Source organism: Notamacropus eugenii, chromosome 4, assembly GCF_028372415.1.
Source record: "Notamacropus eugenii isolate mMacEug1 chromosome 4, mMacEug1.pri_v2, whole genome shotgun sequence".
NCBI classification, from domain to species: Eukaryota; Metazoa; Chordata; class Mammalia; order Diprotodontia; family Macropodidae; genus Notamacropus; species Notamacropus eugenii.
The window spans coordinates 106,792,223-106,809,797 of NC_092875.1; the positions used below are offsets into that span (position 1 = coordinate 106,792,223).

A 17,575-nucleotide genomic window follows, 5' to 3' on the forward strand; every position below is an offset into this window, starting at 1 on the left:
AAGTCTAGAGCAAGGGAGGAATTTCCCCAGTCAGTCCACAAGCATGCCAAGTGCTATGCTAGATGCTGAAGATAGAAAGATTAAACTCAGTCCTTAAGGAGCAGCATGTCAAGAATGACCCTGTTCTGTGGATCTTGTCAATGTGGGGATATACCACATTCGTAATGATCACCACCATGCCTGCTTGTTTTTGTCTCCTTTTCTATAACTTTTCCACAGAAAGGACACTTTATGGAGGCATGCTTATTCTCCCAATAGCTGATAATAGCTAACATTATTATAGTATTTACTCTGTGCCAGGTGTGGTGCTAAGTGCTTTACAATTATTATCTCATTTGAATCTCACAACAGCTCTGGGTGCCATTTTACAGATGAAATAATTGAGGCAAACAGGTTCAGTGACTTTGCCATGGTCAATAAGCTAGCAAGTTTCTGAGGCTGGATTGGAGCTAAGCTCTTCTTGGCTCCAGGCCCAGTATGCTCTGTGCTAGCTGTTTCAAATTAGATTATAAGCTCTTTGAAGGCAAAGACTAGGCAGCTCACTTACATTCCTGTCTCCAGGGTTTGGTACAGTGCCTGAATGTGTTCGGTTGTTTTTTCGGTTGTATCCAACGTTTCATGACCCCATTTGGGGTTTTCTTGGCAGAGATAGATGCTGGAGTGATTTGCCATTTCTTTCTCCAGCTCATTTTACATATGAGGAGACTTGACCAGGGTCACACAGCCAGTCAGTTTCTGAGGCCAAATTTGAATTTCAATTTGATTCTTTCTGAGTCTATGGTCAGCACTGTAACCCAGCTGTATCACCTTACTGGGCATCACCTAGCTGTCCCGTAAGAATGTAATAAATATTTTTTCATTCTTTGTACTCATTTCTGGACATCAGTGTAACACTCGGATCATCTCCACATTTAGTCTCAGTGCATGACCCTCCTTTTCCAAGCCTACATACTTTGATGATAGGAGAGAATAACAATTCCTCACCACAATCCTCTATTGTTTATCTCCATTTTCAGAGCACCAGTCATTCTCAGAGAGAGTGCATGACCTGTCCCTAGCAGTGCAGCAGGTTTCAGGGAAGGGCTGCTTTTTATTCAGCACTCCTTCCATAGAGGAAGGCAGCTGCTGGCCCAGGAAGAGAGGGAGAGAGAGGGAGACCTTGACTCTCAAGGCCATTGAAGGGCAGACCCAGCCCAATGGAGTCCAGCCAAGGGCTCTGCTGACTATCTGTCTGGTTGGGAATGTATTCCATAATGGATTTTTAAAGCTAGCCTGAAGGGGAGGCCAGTAAGCCAATGGCTTGTGGATTTATTTTGCTGTTGCTTTAATACAGATGTAACATAATAAATTGGTAACAAATAGTTCTGGTAGGTCTCTGTTGGGGGGCAGGGGGAGTCACTAGACTCTTCTTGTTCCCTTTTACTTGGATTTGGGGAGGGACTGGTGGTACCATGAGAGGGAGGGAGTGAAATCCCCACAGGTCACCTTCCCTTCCCTTGAAACATGAAGCCATTGAGCTTGGTCAAGGAGGGGAGGGCCTCCTGTACTTTTAAAATGCAGCTACTTCCCAAAGATGGTTTTAATAAGTAACAGGTTTAATAAGTAACAAGATAAGGCCCTTTCAATTCCACCCTGCCACCTACCTGCCCAGATTAATCAAGAAGCACTTATGAAGTACCCACTGTGGCACTGTGCTAGGCACTAGGGAAACAGAAAGGAGACAGTACCACAGACAACTCATGTTCAGTCCAGAAAAAAATAGCGTGCATGTTTATAATTTTACATATATGTGTGTATACATATGAAACCAACATTAAATGTGTGTGTATACACACATTTCATATATATACACATACATATATAAAACGTACTTATAAAATAAATACAAAGAAATTTCCAGGGGGTAGAGAAGAAACCAGTAAAATTGAAAGAAACCAGGAAAGGCCTCTTGAAGGCAGAAGCTGTGAAAGAAAATTAGATTTGAAAACAGAGGTGAAGAAGATTCTGTGTTCCAGGTATAGAGGATGGGCTTTGCAAAGGTCCAGAGATGGGAAATGGGATAACATGTAGGACAAGGCTACTTTGGCTGGACATTTAAGTCTGGGAAGGGAGAAAGTGGTGTGGAGATAAGCTCCAATAATGTGCTGGGGAGCTGTCGGATATAAAAACCAGGAAATTCATTGGTGATCCCTGCTTCCTGAAAAAATCGAGCAAGCACACTTACATGGTATGTGTGTAATGTGTAATGCTATTTCTCTTCATAACCTGAACTTTTATTTTTTTCTTTCTAGATGGCAGACTGTGGAGGCCTGCCACAAATTTCTCAGGTAACGTTTGATTACAGTTGGTTTTCCCAACATTACTTAATGCCTTTAAAGAACATTGCAAAACCGGGAAGTGGTAGCAGCTTTAGGAAATCATCAGGCCCTTTGCAGAGTAGTTTTGCAACAACAACTGTCCCACATTTCCCCGTCTCATTCTCATCGATCCCCACCTTGTCATCTCCTATGATTTGTGGTCCAGCCCCAGCCATGGTAAATGCCATAAGCGTTTACACAACACACAAGGATTCCCAGGGAGACCTCTGCACGGGCACAATTGCCTTTTTAACTCATTTAGTCTGTCTTTTTCATTAAGTCCATCCTCAGTTTCAGCTTTACTTTTTTTCCCCCTCTTCTTTCCCTTCTCCCCTCTCCCTTGCAGTGTCTCTCATTTCCTGCTCATCTTCCCTTCTTTTCCTTTCTTTCTTCATCTCTCCCTTCCTCCTTTTTTATCCATTCTTTTCTTTCTGCTTATCATAGTGCCCAGAATACAGAGAATGCACCTAATGAGTGCTTGTTGACTGGACCTCCCTCTTTTTCTCCTCCTCAGAAATCTATTCTGATGGTCTCATTCTAAAGAGAAAACAGCCCATAAAAACTGAGGTCCTTCCTTCCAACCCAGGTTCTGCATTTCTATACTATTAATTATCCTCCACCTCATTTTTAGTTTGATTTTTCACTTTCCAAAATAAACACCAGTTCTCTCAGATCCTTTCCACAATTTAGCTTCTTGTTTTGGGAGATGCGTAGTACCTAGAAGACGTTGGTCTTGCCAAGCCCCAGAAGGAACAGATGGCCTTGTAAACAGAAACCTGCTTAGGCCTAAGCTGCCAGACGTGTTAATACCCGCCAGTTACACACTTTGGCAAGTTCCTAATGCAGCCTCCCGAGGGTATCTCCGAGGTGTTGACCTTAAGCCCTCTCTGGCCTAGCATAACCAGACCTGCTATTTGAAAGGAGGAAGAGATCTAATTAAATGTTTTAAAACCAGTACCCCTCTATAGCATTTTTATTTTATAAGGAACAGTTAGTGATGGTGTGATTTCCCTAAATAACTGTCCTGATGATTTGGAGGCAAAGAAGAAAGCCAGGAGGCAGGGGTGCGAGAGAATGAATTTGCTTCAGAATCACATTTGCCCCACCTCTGGAAATTCCTGTGTTGAAATGTTTAGAGTAACTGGGGGCAGGGTCCCCAGAAAGATGTTAAACAGAGCTGGAAGGGCCCTTCGGAATCATCTAATGTATTCTGCTTGATAGATAAAAGGATAGAGTGATAGATAGATTAATCTATCCATTTGGAGAAACTGAGATTCAGAAAGGGGAAATGACTTAACCCAAGGTCACAAAGTTTGAATGGCTTAGTAAGAGCCATAATCATAGATCATATAGTATTGTAGATTTTAGATCTTGAAGGGACCTTAGTCCCATTTGTTTTACAGAAGAGACAAAGGATGAGACAGTCTGTATAACTTGCCCAACTAGTCTGTGGCTCAGGCAGGATTTGAACATAGGTCTTCCTGAATCCAGATCCATTTGCCCTGTTCATGATGTGTGGCTGCCTCTCCAGTTCTTGGAATTTGCTGCTTATCTCCTAAGCCAGCCAAGCCCTCACTCGTAGACTTTCAGGGTATACAAAACATAGCTTCCTGTATCTCATTCCTTCAGATTGAGAACAGAATTTTCAGGAACCACAGGACTCCATTCTCCCCTCGTTTCCCCTCACATCTTAGACCACCAAGTCCTAGCAACCTAGAATCTAGACCCAGGTTCTAATGGTTCATCAGAGGCCACAAGATAGATACTCAGGGCCCAGCTTCCAGGTTGGAGAAATGACCTGACTGACCAAAGCTTTCCCTTTTTTCTCTCTCTTGCAGCCTGCCAAGCTCGCAGAGGCTTTCAAGTACTTTGTCCAAGGAATGGGATATAGTAAGTATATGCTATACTTGTTCCACAATGCAGAAAGAGGGTCTGAGCAGCCCTCATCCAAGATTGGGGGGAATGGGAGTAAATCAAAGCCTGAAGGGTAGAATTCTGAAATGCTCCAAAGCAGATGGAGTTGGTTTGCCCATCTCATCAAGTGGTCAAGGAGGGGGAAAGCATTTGTGCAAGGGGATGAAAGGTGGGGATTCTAGCTTCACTGGCATAGGAATTCCCAGGCTAGGATCTTTTCCATTAATGTCACATTTATCAAGGATTGTTTGGACAGGAGCATCCCCATAAGACATTAAGCAGATAACTACTGTAAAGACCTTCCAAAGCCATTACCTACTTGTTTTGCTTTTGTAAACAGTATGTTTTAGCAGAATTGAGTTGTTTCTGGCACCCCCAGTCTACTTGTTAAGATGGTGTAGGGTACTTTGCACTAAATATAGCCCCAAGATGCTGTGTTTTGCTTGTGGTTAACCTGCTTTTTTTGTGTGTGTCCCTTTATTAGATGTCAGCCATTATTTCTTGGTACTTACTGTGAGATGGGAAATTAGCAACCCTGTTAACTTTGTGTGTAAAGTCAGAGTCAGTAAGGCTTGAATGGTAGGAGGGTAAGAGTCTGATTGCCTGCAAAATAAACCACAAGGGCTTTGTTTGTGGCAGCTACTTCAGTTGCTGAGAAGCCTTAAATACTGCAGATAAGCTGTATACCTCTTTTTCTCTTGGGGTATCACTTAGTTTCACTCATCCCAGTGTTGTATTCTACCCTGCTTTAGGAGACTTAGGGAGCTAAGAGTAGGTTATAATAATAGGCTAATGCCCATACATAAAAACAGGCTATTTATGGGTCATATAGAGGCCAAGTGAGGTACAATTAAGTGAATAATACCAGTGTACACTTAAGACATATTCCAGTTTACAATGGTCCTGTGATGCATGCAGTAGAAATGTCACCCTCTCCATTTTCAGCTGGTGAGGTCCAGTTGACAAGACAGCCAAGATTACACAGGGCGGAGACAGCTCTTCTGATATCAAATCCCAGAGCATCATTTCTGTCAATTTTTCCTTTCTAAGTCAATCAGTCCATCCATTTATTTAACTGATACCTCACTTTTCTTTTTTTAAATAAATATTTAATATTTTTTCAAATTACATGTAAATAATTTTTAATATTCAATTTTAAAAATATTGAGTTTTAGATTCTCTCCTTCCTTCCTTTCCTTCCCCCCTCCTTGAGAAGGCAGGCACTTTGATAGAGATTATAAACTCAACTTTTTATTGTTTGTGAAAAAAGATGCTTCTCCCAACAACTCTGAGGCAGATAGTACAAATATTATCTCCACTCTTGAGTGAGGAAATGACAGTTTAAAAAGGTCAAGTGAACTTACCTGTGGCCTGAGAACCAGGCCTTGAACTCAGTTCTGTTCTGTTTCTATATCCATTCCTTCATTCCAACACATATCACTGTCATGCAATACCTATTGAATACATTTTATCCTGTGGCCCTTTATCTGGTGGTGTCATAGTACACAGTGTGTCAGACCTAAAGTCACGAAGACTCATTTTCCTGAGTTCAAATCCAACCTTGGACACTTACTGTGACCTTGGGCAAGTCACTTAATCCTGTTTGCCTCTCTTGTCCTCGTCTGTAAAATGAGCTGGAGAAGGAAAATGGCAAACTATTCCCAGTATCTTCGATGATGGAGCAACAACCCAAGCCTAAAAACTGGCTGTCCTCCTTAGGAGGGAGGAATCAGACTCATGAAGTATGTGTTGGCTTAGGTTTCTTCTCTCAGGGGTAAGTGTTTCAAACTGACTGTTTGGCTTCAAGCCCTGACTTCATGAAAATGTTTAGTTCTCTGGTGTAAAGTGCCGGAAAGAATATAAAAAATCACTTTGAAAACTGTCAAGTGCCGTGTGATTAGAATCTCTGATTATTTACTTCTGACCTATAATCAGGCAGAAGGCCTTAGGTTCAGCTGTTTGATTTTAAAGTAAGACCAGAAACAGGAGCAAAATATATGAATTTACCCCTCTCCGTCTTCCATGCTGAGCCTGAAGTTTGTTCTTCAGCCAGGACAAACACACACATGGCCCAGTTCTGAAATGTGGGCTTGTGCCCAAGACAGGTGGTGTGATTTCCTGTATTCTGTATTGAGGACCATGGTAGTGGTAGCAAGTCATGGGCCACATTGTCTAGAATCCTTTGATGAAAGGGACTCCAGAGGTCAACTAGTTTAACCCCCTGCCACCTCTGAGATTCCTGAGAGATACCACTTCTTTGGTGGCATTTTGTTCATTGCAAAAAGCTTTGTGGTTCTTGGGACATCTTTGGTTGGAATTTGTCAGGGAAGAGAGGAGAGAACTTGTTTACGGAGTGAGAGAATCAAGGGAAGGTGTGATTTTTTTTTTTTTTTAATATTTGAGTCTGGTATTAGATCAGACTGTGTTATATTCTCTCTCCTTTATATTCCATCCATCCTGTAAGTTCTTTGAGGGAAAAGAATGCATTGTAGTTGTTTTGTATCTGTAGAGGATTTCGCATAGCTTTGGGAAAGTTTAAGTCATTTAACACAGCCCCTACCTAACGGATCAGAATACATGAAGGCTGGTGAAACTGAGTGACTTCTCCCCAGAGTTATACACGTTCTAAATGGCAGAGCTGAGATTTGTATCCATGTCACCAGACTCCCAAGTCCACCATTCCTACCATTGTTACGGTACTGCCTCCCATACATGGTAGGCAGGGGAAGGAAGGAATTAAGCCCACTACAAGCCAGGCACTCTGCTGATAATGAGCACTTGACAAACGTTATTTCATTTGATCGTCACAACAATCTTGTGAGGCTGGTGTGGTGGTTGAGGAGACTGAGGCAGGTAGCAGTGAAGTGACTTGCCCGGGTCACACAGCTAAGTATGAAAGTAGATTTGAACTTAGGTCTTCCTGGCCCACTGCACCACCTATCTGCCTCTAGTAAATCTCTAATGAATGAAGGAAAGAATTTGAATTTGTATTCACTCATGTTGTCATATATAATATTATGAGTGATATATATTGTTATTTATAATACTGATATATTATCATATAATATTGTATGAATGTGAAAGCATGAGCAAATACACATGTATATGTTGTACACATGCATGCAGTACATATGTATATGTACACAGGTGTGATTACACATGCAAGATTGTGTATGTATGCATCTGTGCATTTCTGTTATGTATGTATACAGGTGTTCCAAAATCTTACTACAGCTTTAAGACTGGTTTAAGCTTTATAAGCTTAAAGCTTTTGGGATGCCTTGTATGTACTAGCTGCTGTCTGTGTAGGTCCTTAAGGTCTAAAGGGCTTTGCACGTGCTCCGTTCCCTTGGTCCTCACAACAATTCCATGTGGTAGGTACTTGTTATCATCCTCTCTGCTCTGTACACCTGGCCCTCTTCTGTGGGCTACAAACATCCCCATTATGTGTGATGGCCCTTCCCCCCACCCCCTTAAGGTTGCGTGTGTATCAGTTATTCTGCTCTACATGACCTCTTTGTCCTGTGGTCCCATCTCCCCGTGGTGCGTGTCTGTCTCCTCTCCCATCACCCCCTGAACCTTTTGAGCTAAGTGTTGAAACCCCAAATAGCACTTGCTGGCAAATGAGGTAACCAGAGAGACCCACCAAGCCTCTCACATTTGTTTACCTTGCAGGGTGTGAATCAGGGCTGATTTGTCTTGGAACCAGTGCCGAGTATAGGCTTTCCTTCCCCCCCACCCCTAATGTATGCTTCTTGGTTGGAGAGGAATAAGTAAAGCTGAGTCAGGCACTTATGTTCCTCATAAAGCATCTGTGCTTATTCTCAGGAGTACAGGTTGCCCATTCTGTATGAAGAGAAAGGAAATGCAAGACCCCGGAACATACTTACTTACATATTTTTCCGTGGTCCCAGAGGGAGGGAAGAGGTCATGGGGCCAGGGCACCAACCTCAGCAGTACACTTATGTGCACACTATGGTGTGCATGTAAGTATGGCAGTATGTGTCCATATTATGCAATGGGTGATGCTGTCAAATGCCTGCGTGGCAGATTGAGAAAAATTGTCCAGAACCAAGAAATGGAGTGTTTTGTTTAGCGAATTGCAAAGAGACTAGTGTGTCACTGAATCAGAGTATGTGAGGGAGGATATGATGGAAAAAGACTGGAAAGGTTGGGGAAAACGGTGGCAGTAGATCATGAAGGGCTTTGAATACCAAACAGGATTTTATATTTGACCCTGCAAACAACTGGGAACTATTGGAGTTTTTATATAGACTAGGGAAGTGACCATGATCAAACTTGTTCTTTAGCAGAATTCTTTTAGTTACTGAATGGATTGGTTGGAGGGGAGTGGAAACTTGGCAGGTAGACCTACCCACAGGCTATTGCACTAGTCTAGGCATGAGGTGATAAGTGCTATATTTGAATGGAGGCAGAAGAGAAAATGTAGGTGAGAGGTGTCACAGAAGTAAAATCAATAGACCCTGGCAACAAATTGGAATGAGAAGATAAGATGAGGATGACATCTACCTTTTGAGTCTGGGGAACTTGAAAGCATTGTATTGTCCCTGACAAAAAGTTTTGGACCCCTTAATCAAAAATGTCTACTCAGCGTTCCTTTCAAGATGGCCAATAGGCATCTGGAGATGGGGGACTAGAGATCAGCAGAGCAGTTAGGACTGAATTAGTGGATGAGAGAATCATCAGCCCAGAGATGATAATTAAATCCACGGGAGCTGATGAGATCTAGGAGTTCTAGGAGCCATGGTTTCAGGAAAGCATTGATAAGTGGAAGAGTACTGAGGATGGTGGAAGGTTATTGGGGTCCATATTCTATGAGTTCAATGAAAAGAACTAGGTAGGTTTAGCTTGGGGCAGAAAAAATTTAGGGTGATGATTATAGCTTTGTTGAAACACTAGTAGAGTTCTATCCTGGAGGTGGGATTAGACTTGTTCGGTTTGACAAAATCAGAAAAAGGTTGGGGGTGGGGGGCTGTGTGGAAGCTGTGTAGAAGCGATCTTGGAAGAACCTTGCTAACCTTTGGAGTTGTCCAGGAGTCTGTCTTAAGAGGTGGTTAGTTCTCTTTTTTAGAGGTCTTCAAGCAGACACTGAACATTCTGGTATTTTGTTGTGGAGCTTCATTTCAAGATACCTTCCAGCTACAGGAGGTCCCTTCCAACTTTCAAATTTTGTGATTCTGGATCCCAAAGGTTTTACAGCTTTGTGTATGGGGTTTTACAGTATAGAATTCTTTTTTTTTTAATGACATAGGACTTCACAGAATGCTGGAGTGGAATCTATTAAATGAAGGGGGTTTAGTGTAGGTAGATTAAGCTGACTCCTAGAGAGATTTAACTAGGAATTGTGAATAGTAATTGAGCTTTCCCTGAGCCTCAGGTTTCTCATGAGTCAAATGAAGGTCTTGGATTCTATGGACTCTGAGGTTCCTGTGAGTTCCAGGTCCTATGGTCTTAAGATTCTTTGTAATGGGATAGCTTTTCAAACCTAGATTGGCGGAAAGAAAAGATGACAAACCTGGGGAATCAGAAGATCTCTTTTTTTGGATTCTGGGTATGCGGCTAAATCCCTTTCTGATGCTTTGTTTGCAAGATGGGGAGATGGACTTGAGGGAGCTTCCATGAACATCTCCCTCACTTATCTCTTTTCAGTGCCTTCTGCCAGCATGACCCGCCTCATGAGGTCCCGCACAGCTTCCGGCTCCAGCGTCACCTCCTTGGAAGGCAACCGCAGCCGGTCCCACACCAGTGAGGGCACCCGCAGCCGCTCCCACACCAGCGAGGGTACCCGCAGCCGCTCCCACACAGACACCCGCCTCGAGATCACTCCCAACTCGGGGAACACCGGGGACAGTGCTGGGCTCAAGTCAATGGAAGTCTCCTGTTAGACAGGGACGCCCCCCCATCCCTAACCCCCCCAGAGCCCAGTAGGTCCTTCTCCTGGCTCTGGTTTGAACTGTTTAAGTAGCTGCCTCCTTTCCCTCCTCCCCCAGCCCCACATCCCATCCCTCCTCTGTCACACTGCACATAACTTGGTATTAATCCAAAGCTTATTTTTTAAGAGTGAGCTCTGGTGAGAAAAAAGCGAGGTAGTTTGAGGAAGAGTCATTTTGATGTTGGGGGGGGGTTGGAGTGTGGAAAGATATGGGGACCAGTCTAAAACAAGCATCCAGAGATGGGTCTCCTGATTAAATTTTTCCCAAGATTCTGGTTGCTGCTGTCTTCTGTTACTCACATCAGACTTGAAACAGGCATTTTGTCCCGTTCCCCCCCCCCCCCCCCCCCCAGAAGAGATAGGAGAAGAAAGAAACTTGTGTTGAAAACAAATAAACCCTCAGGCTGGCCTGATTAATGAAAGTTACATGAGCCTTTGGTCAGTGGTACAGCCGATCTATTAACTTGTTATTTCCTTGCAGCAAAAGGGAGAACTGACCCAATTTGTAATACAGGCAACACTACTTGGATACAAGGAGGGAGAGTCCAGTGCATTGTGGGTAGCTTTTTTTTTTTTTTTTATTGAGGGGAAATGGTGAAGCTCACATTTATGCTGGTGGGTTTTTGTTTTGTTTTGTTTTGTTTTTGCAGACTCAAAACTATCATAATTGTAGATACTTTAAAATTACATTGTGCATTTATACGCCTTTTAATTTTGAAACATAAAACTCATTTTCTTCTCGACCATTAATATTCAATTAAAATAGCCAATGTAAAAACACAACGAAAGTTACCGATGAGCTTCTGATATTTCATGTTTGTGAGATTTCAGCCTTGCCGCACCTCTCCTTAAAATGTGGTGAGGAACCTTTTTTCCCCCTTTGATTCTCATCTTATTTAAAAGGAATTTTCATTGGCAATTTCACAGGGAAGAGTTTTATCATATACGCTGAGAGCTCTGCTTCTCCCTGGTCCTCAGTTTTCTCATCTATGAAATAATGATCTCTAAGGTCCCTTCCAACTCAGCTCAATGTTTTAATGTCCCATGCTTCTGAGCCCCTTCCAGCTTGAATAGTCTGTTCTATGTTCTAAGGCATTTTCTAGCTTTCAGTAGTCAGTTCCATGCTTTCTAATCTAAAGACCCTTCCAGCTTGAATATCACTGATTCTGCAATTTAAATTTCATTTATGTGAATAATGGGGAAGAGAGTTGCAGTAGTACGGAATCTCTAGGGGCCTGTTACTTAACCATACCTAAAAGGTGGGGTACAGGGGTGAGGTGGGGAGGGAAAGAGGTTATTGGATTTTCCACATGGAATAGAAGGCAGCCATCTTTGGTTTCTTGAAGGAAAGGAGTATTGTATTCCAACATCAGCTTGGCTAAAGAAAGTAACACCCCCATCCCTTCTCTACCTCCCCCCACCCCCCAAAAAATAACAACACTCTGGAATCTTAGATCCTCAAATGAATTTGCCTCTCAGTTCTGTTGTAAAGAATAAGTTTTAGAATGATGGCATGACCTTTGAAAAGATAGCTGTGAATTTTGACTTTGGCATACTGTTGTTACTTGTTTAGAACCATTTCCTGAAAAGAAGAGTTTTGGGTCAATTGATCAGTGGAGAGAATCCTTGAGGTTTGGGGGTGGTGGTGATGGGAGCTGGTAAGATGTAAGGATTCTGGAATTCCTGCATTTTTCAATGAACTCCCCTCCACCTTTTTGGAGAAAACATTGTCTTAAAGTAACCAATTATGATGGGGTTTTTGGTGGCTTTTGGACCTATGCTTCAGCTAATTAATGAACTTTCTTATTAGAAGGATGTTCATTGCAAATCAGCCTTTGGGAGGATGACTGGCCTGGGGTGATGTGTCTTTTGACTTGCTGGGAGCCTCCTTTGGGGGCTTCACACAGTCCTTGTGCCAGAAGGGTTGGTGAGGGAGGCAGAAGTGGCTGAGAACCAGAGGTGGACAGTGTGGTGTCAAGTCTTGCCAAAAAGGTTTCTTAATGAGATATTTGTATTTATTTCCAGACCAATAAATTTGTAACTTTGCAGTTCCTTGTGTCTTTATCTTTGCTTTATACATCGGGCCTTTGTGGAGTGAATAGACCACCGATAAGGGGTTACTCATAATAGTTTTCATATTTTGTAGTAATTCACAGTTTATAGGTAACCTATACATTTACTGTCTTGATCCACAAAATACTTTTTTTTGGAATTATAGAAGGAAGGGTGCTGTTGTTGGCCCACATTTACTGGATGAGGAAAATGGGACTTAGAGAGGTTCTTCAGTAAGTCCCAGGTCATAGGCCCAGTGTTCTTGCATTAAATGTTTCCTTACCTCCCCCCCACCCCCAGTACTCCTTATTTAGACATAAGGCTTAACATGTAAATAGCTCCTGAGAGCAGAAACCCATTTTATTAAGTCTATGTGACAACCTTGTTCTGAGTTTAGGCAAAGTAAAATTTGTGGCACCACACACGTAGATAGGCATGCATGTCTATTCACATATACATATATAACAATCACATGCATAGACACATGAATATGTCTATGCATATAATATTGGAACAATTTATGTATTACAGATTTTAAAAAATAACAGCAAATGCAGGTATTCCCCAGATTTATATAAATCAGATGGAAGAGATGAGTAGGATCGATGTGGCAGAAGTCCTTTGTTACAACTGGGGGTAAAAGGAAAGCTCTAGATACTTGAAAGGTTAGCCATGAAGAAAAGTGGGGGTAAATCAGATTTGGGGGTTCAGAAGAATTTCTGCCCACTTCCCACATAGGTGACCATGTAGGAAAATGTGGCATTCTGTTCATTAGATGTGAATTCTAAATATGAACAAAATTCAGGTAGGGAGAGATCTCAAATTGCCTGCCACATCGTGACTGACTTAATTCAGCCTCTACCCAAGTCCCTTGAATGACAGAAAACTTGCAACTTGTTCCTCTGGGAAATCTCCAGAGGTCTGCATTGTGCCAAGTCGAAGCTTGTCTCCATATGCATTCGCACACATCATTCATGTTCTGCCTTTTCAGGACCAGCAGATGTCTTTAAGTTTTGTGTATTTGGTGGTCGTTTTTGTCAGAGGGTTTCAGGACACACGGAAAATTAGGAGTCCCTGTGCTAGAAGGTGCCAGAGGGAGTGTCCTGAACAATAGGATGGAATAGGGGAAGGGCTGTGGGAGAGGTGAAAATGATATTGACAGGGGAGATCTTAGGAGGCCGGCTCCCTCAACTTACAGGTAAGCAAATGATATATATTGACAGCGATTCACCCTTAGCACATGACGTTCCCAACAAGTTCACATTCGATATAGCATGACTGTCAAGTTCTCATCCCATGTACCACAGGGCTGCATTTCAAAGGTGCTGTGTTGGCACAGAACACTGGCTGCAAAATCTAGATGGGATTCTAGGGTAACAGGAACTAGCAGTCCCAGTCTTTTCAAAGCTCCCAATTCCTTTACAAATAGAGGCCAAGGCCAGAGAGGCCCATTTCATAGAGCTCCATGTTGGCTTCAGGAGGAGGACCACCCAAGACATTTCCTCTTAATACATTAACTCAATGGATGTCAGTAAAGGAGTCAAATCAAGTGTGAGAAGCTAAAGAGAAAATGGTGACTGATGCCTTTTTCAGTTCTGATGACCCAGCTAATTGAAAAAGCTTTAACACTGTGTTTAGCAAGATAGAACCTTTACAGAATGTCTTCCCATGTTACAAATCCCTCCAGTTTGCTTTCTTTATACTATTCTGGAAACGATCCCAGCCTTGTCCCCATGGAAGGTGCTTCATCAGAAGTACTAAGATACATGTGCCAAAACCCTGTCATAAGGAAGGAGGTTGGATTGGAAAGCACCTAATCAAGTTGTCCCCCAATCAATTTTGTTAGATTTTTAGGGTGTGGACTATTGTTTGGAGGCAACTGAAGGGCTGAGGTTGAAGGTATCATCTACTCTTACTAGACTTTGAGCTTCAACTAGCATGAGAAGACCAGGGCTTTGCCCTAGGGTGCTGATGTGGAGGTGTCCTCCCCCTTCCCTCTATCCCTCTCCCTATAGCAATTCCAGTGGTAGAATAGGATTTACTGAGGGAATAAGGATTGAGGTTTGGGGCCAAGAATTCAAAGCATCAGGAGAGTCAGGGAGAGATTCTGGATTTGGCTTATTTTGACCATGCGTCATCTACTGTTAGAAACCCTAGTCTACCATACCATTGCATTCCTTGCAAGCGACTGGACCAGAATGGGCATCCCTCTGGCACTGCAGTTGTATCTTCTTGTCAAGATACAGGCACCTGGAGTTCTATAACCCTAGAGCAGAGAAGTGGGTTCCAGACCAAATTAGAGAGGAGTTAGTAGATGGGGCAGGCCTCCCTGGGAATTCTCCCAGTGGCAGTGAGATCCTCTAGGGTACGATAGCACCCTCTAGCACTCCCCTGCCCTACCCAAGTCTCTGGAGAGTGTTTGCAAACCTCCGTTCCTAAACCCACAATTTCTGCCCTTTGTTCTTTTCCCCATCTATCTCTGGGAGAAGGCATAGATAGATAGATAGATAGATAGATAGATAGATAGATAGATAGATAGATAGATAGATAGATAGATATACATAGGGATGGGAGAAAAGGAAACAGACTCCTCCCAACTCATCAATTTCATTGCCATTTCCTATTCAAAAGCATTTATACAGTATTGTTATGCTAGTATTAAAGTTACCCTATTGTGCTTCAAAAAAAAAAAATCAGATGACCCTTAAAAAATAAATTGCTCAAACCTAATAAATGAAGTTGGTTGGCAGTAAATGAAAAGAGATCTCCAAAGCAAGGATGAGGGTTTCAGAACAGATTTTACTATTTTTTAAAAGTTACTTTTTTTTTTTTAAGTACTTGTGAAAAAGGATGACCTGCATCTAACACATACTGGTAGCGTGACTGGACAAATCATTTAACCTGTTGTGATTTCATGAAATTCTCTAAGATGATAAATTATAGTGAAGTGTAGACCGGACTTCATAGAGGGAGAACCATAAAAGGATTTGTTCTACGAAGTTTGGATACAGTCAATTCAAAGAGTTGCACTTGAGAACCTAGAGGCCACAGGTTCCCCACTCATCCTGTATCAATGAAATTACTGGATCCCTCTCCTTAAGTACCTTACCTCTAGAAATACAGAGGAGAAAGTAGATTACGCTTACATAAATCAGCATTTAGGGGAGTCTACACTGATCACTGTGTGCTGGTAGTCAAAGGCAATAGTCACCTAGTGTCCAAAATAGATATAAAATATATATATACATACATATATAATAAAATACATAACAACATTATATAATGCTTTAAGGTTTGTGCACTATAATACAGGTTAACTCATTTGACCCTCAATGCTACTATTATCCTCACTTTACAGATGGGGAAACTAAGGCTCAGGGAGATTAAGAGATTTGCCCAGGGTTACACAGAGAGTATTTAAGGCAGAATTTAAACTCAGATTTTCTCGACTCCACCTCCAACATTCTATTCACTCTACCACTTACCTACTTAACTAATTAACTTACTGCCAGCCTGTTAGATTGCAAAAAGTAGGTCTCTTAACCAGAGTGCAGAGTGTACCTGTCACAGGTGAAGAAAATGCTTAGTCAACTGTCAGTAGTGATTGAAATCTTTGTTAGTAACAAACACAGACCCCTTTATTTCTGGTGCGGCAATAGGTTGTATCAGTGTTATTCAGTGGGATCTTGTTTTTGCTAAATCAAGAAACATTTGTTTTTCCCAGCTGATAAGGGGGTTTAATTCCTGCTCATCCCTCTCCTCTTAGTTTCACATGGTTAGGTTGTCGTGGGATGGAAGGAAAAGAAGGAACCAGCAGAGGTACTGAGCTGGTATTTGCATACAGCTGGTCAGACAAGGGTAGAAGTATGGAAATCAGGTTTTATTTGAAGCTCTTGAGGTACTCCATTTTTACCAGCTGTGTCCCCCTTTCCTACCTTTATTTGTTTGTGGGTATTTGTGTTTCCCTTGTCATCAGAAGATATGCTCTGATCTGGAACGCTTTAAATCTTGTAACAGCTGTTACTCTGGGCTGGGTCCAGTTTTACAAATCCTTTCTATGAGCCAAATACAGGATTTATGTTTGACCCCACTGATTAAACCAAGATTTAAGCCGAGGGCAGCAAGGGTTGTAGGGAAGTATTGGAAACCGTGTTCACTCTTCTTCTCCAGCCCTCCTCCTTTCTCTTTAGGGCCTCCCTTAGTAACCTATTTAATTATTAATAGAATGTTTGAATCGGAAGGGACCTAGAACTGGAGGGATCTTTATATAATATAGATTTCTAGAGCTGAAAAAGACCTTAGAGACTACAATGTCAGGCATAAAAGAGACCTTAAAAAATACTGTTAGAAAAAAAAAATTGGAGAGACATTTACAATGTAAAATGCTAGAATCAGAAGGGTTCTTACAGTTTTACTCCCTCCTATTTATTTAGGTTTATTTACTTATTAGGCAATTAGGTGGCACAGTGGTGAGAGTGTGGGACTTGGGGTGGGGGAGTCCTGAGTTCAGATCCTGCTTCAGACTTACTAGTCATGTTATCCTAGGCAAATCACTTAACTTCTCTGTGACTCAGTTTTATCATCTATAAAACAGGGATAATAATAGCATATACTTCCCAGGGTTACTGTGAGAATCAAATGAGATAATATATTAAAGTGCTTTGCAAACCTTGAAGGGATGTATAGATGCTAATGCTTCTGCTTCCTCTACTTCTCCTCCCCCCTTTCCTTTCATTCTTTCTCCTCTTTCCCTCCCCCTTTCTCTCTTCCCTCTCCCTTTCTCCTTCCTCCCCTTTTCCCCCTCCTCTTCTTCTCCTTCCCTCTCATCCTCTTCTTCTTCCTTCTTCTTCTTATTCAAATGCTTTCAGTGATAGGGAACTCACTACTTAATGAAACAGCTAATTCTGCCTTAGAACGACTCCAGTGATTAGGAAATGTCTTCCTTCTGTTGGAATCTGGCTTCAAACATTTACTAGCTGATGTGATCCTGGGCAAATCACTTACCCTCTCTCAGCCTCAATGTGATGTGAGGACAATAATAACATATACTTTTCAGCACACATCTCAGATGCTTCCTGGCTGTGTGACCCTGGGCTAGTCACTTAATGCTGTTTGCCTCAGTTTCCTTATCTGTAAAATGAGCTGAAGAAGGAAATGGCAAACCGCTCCAGGGTCTTTGCCAAAAAAATCCCAGATGGGATCACGAAGAGTTGAACACAACTGAACAACCTAATGAGACTAATTTCCATCATCAGGGTGTTTAGAGCTGGAAGGAACTTGGAGATAGATCATCTACTTT

The 17,575-nt window shown here is 42.1% G+C and overlaps 1 protein-coding gene across 4 annotated transcripts in view; it reads left to right on the plus strand.

Annotated features, from left to right (window-relative positions):
• The window catches only part of NDRG1 (N-myc downstream regulated 1), a 76,432-nt gene extending 64,160 nt beyond the window's left edge, over positions 1–12,272 (plus strand). For all 4 annotated transcript variants that reach the window (XM_072603009.1, XM_072603007.1, XM_072603008.1 and 1 more), the window contains 3 exons: positions 2,292–2,327; positions 4,196–4,247; positions 9,942–12,272. In XM_072603009.1, coding sequence (XP_072459110.1) covers positions 2,292–2,327; positions 4,196–4,247; positions 9,942–10,177 — 324 coding nt within the window. In that variant the 3' untranslated portion in view covers positions 10,178–12,272. The remainder of the gene's footprint in view (positions 1–2,291; positions 2,328–4,195; positions 4,248–9,941) is intronic.
• The last annotated feature ends 5,303 nt before the right edge of the window (positions 12,273–17,575 follow it).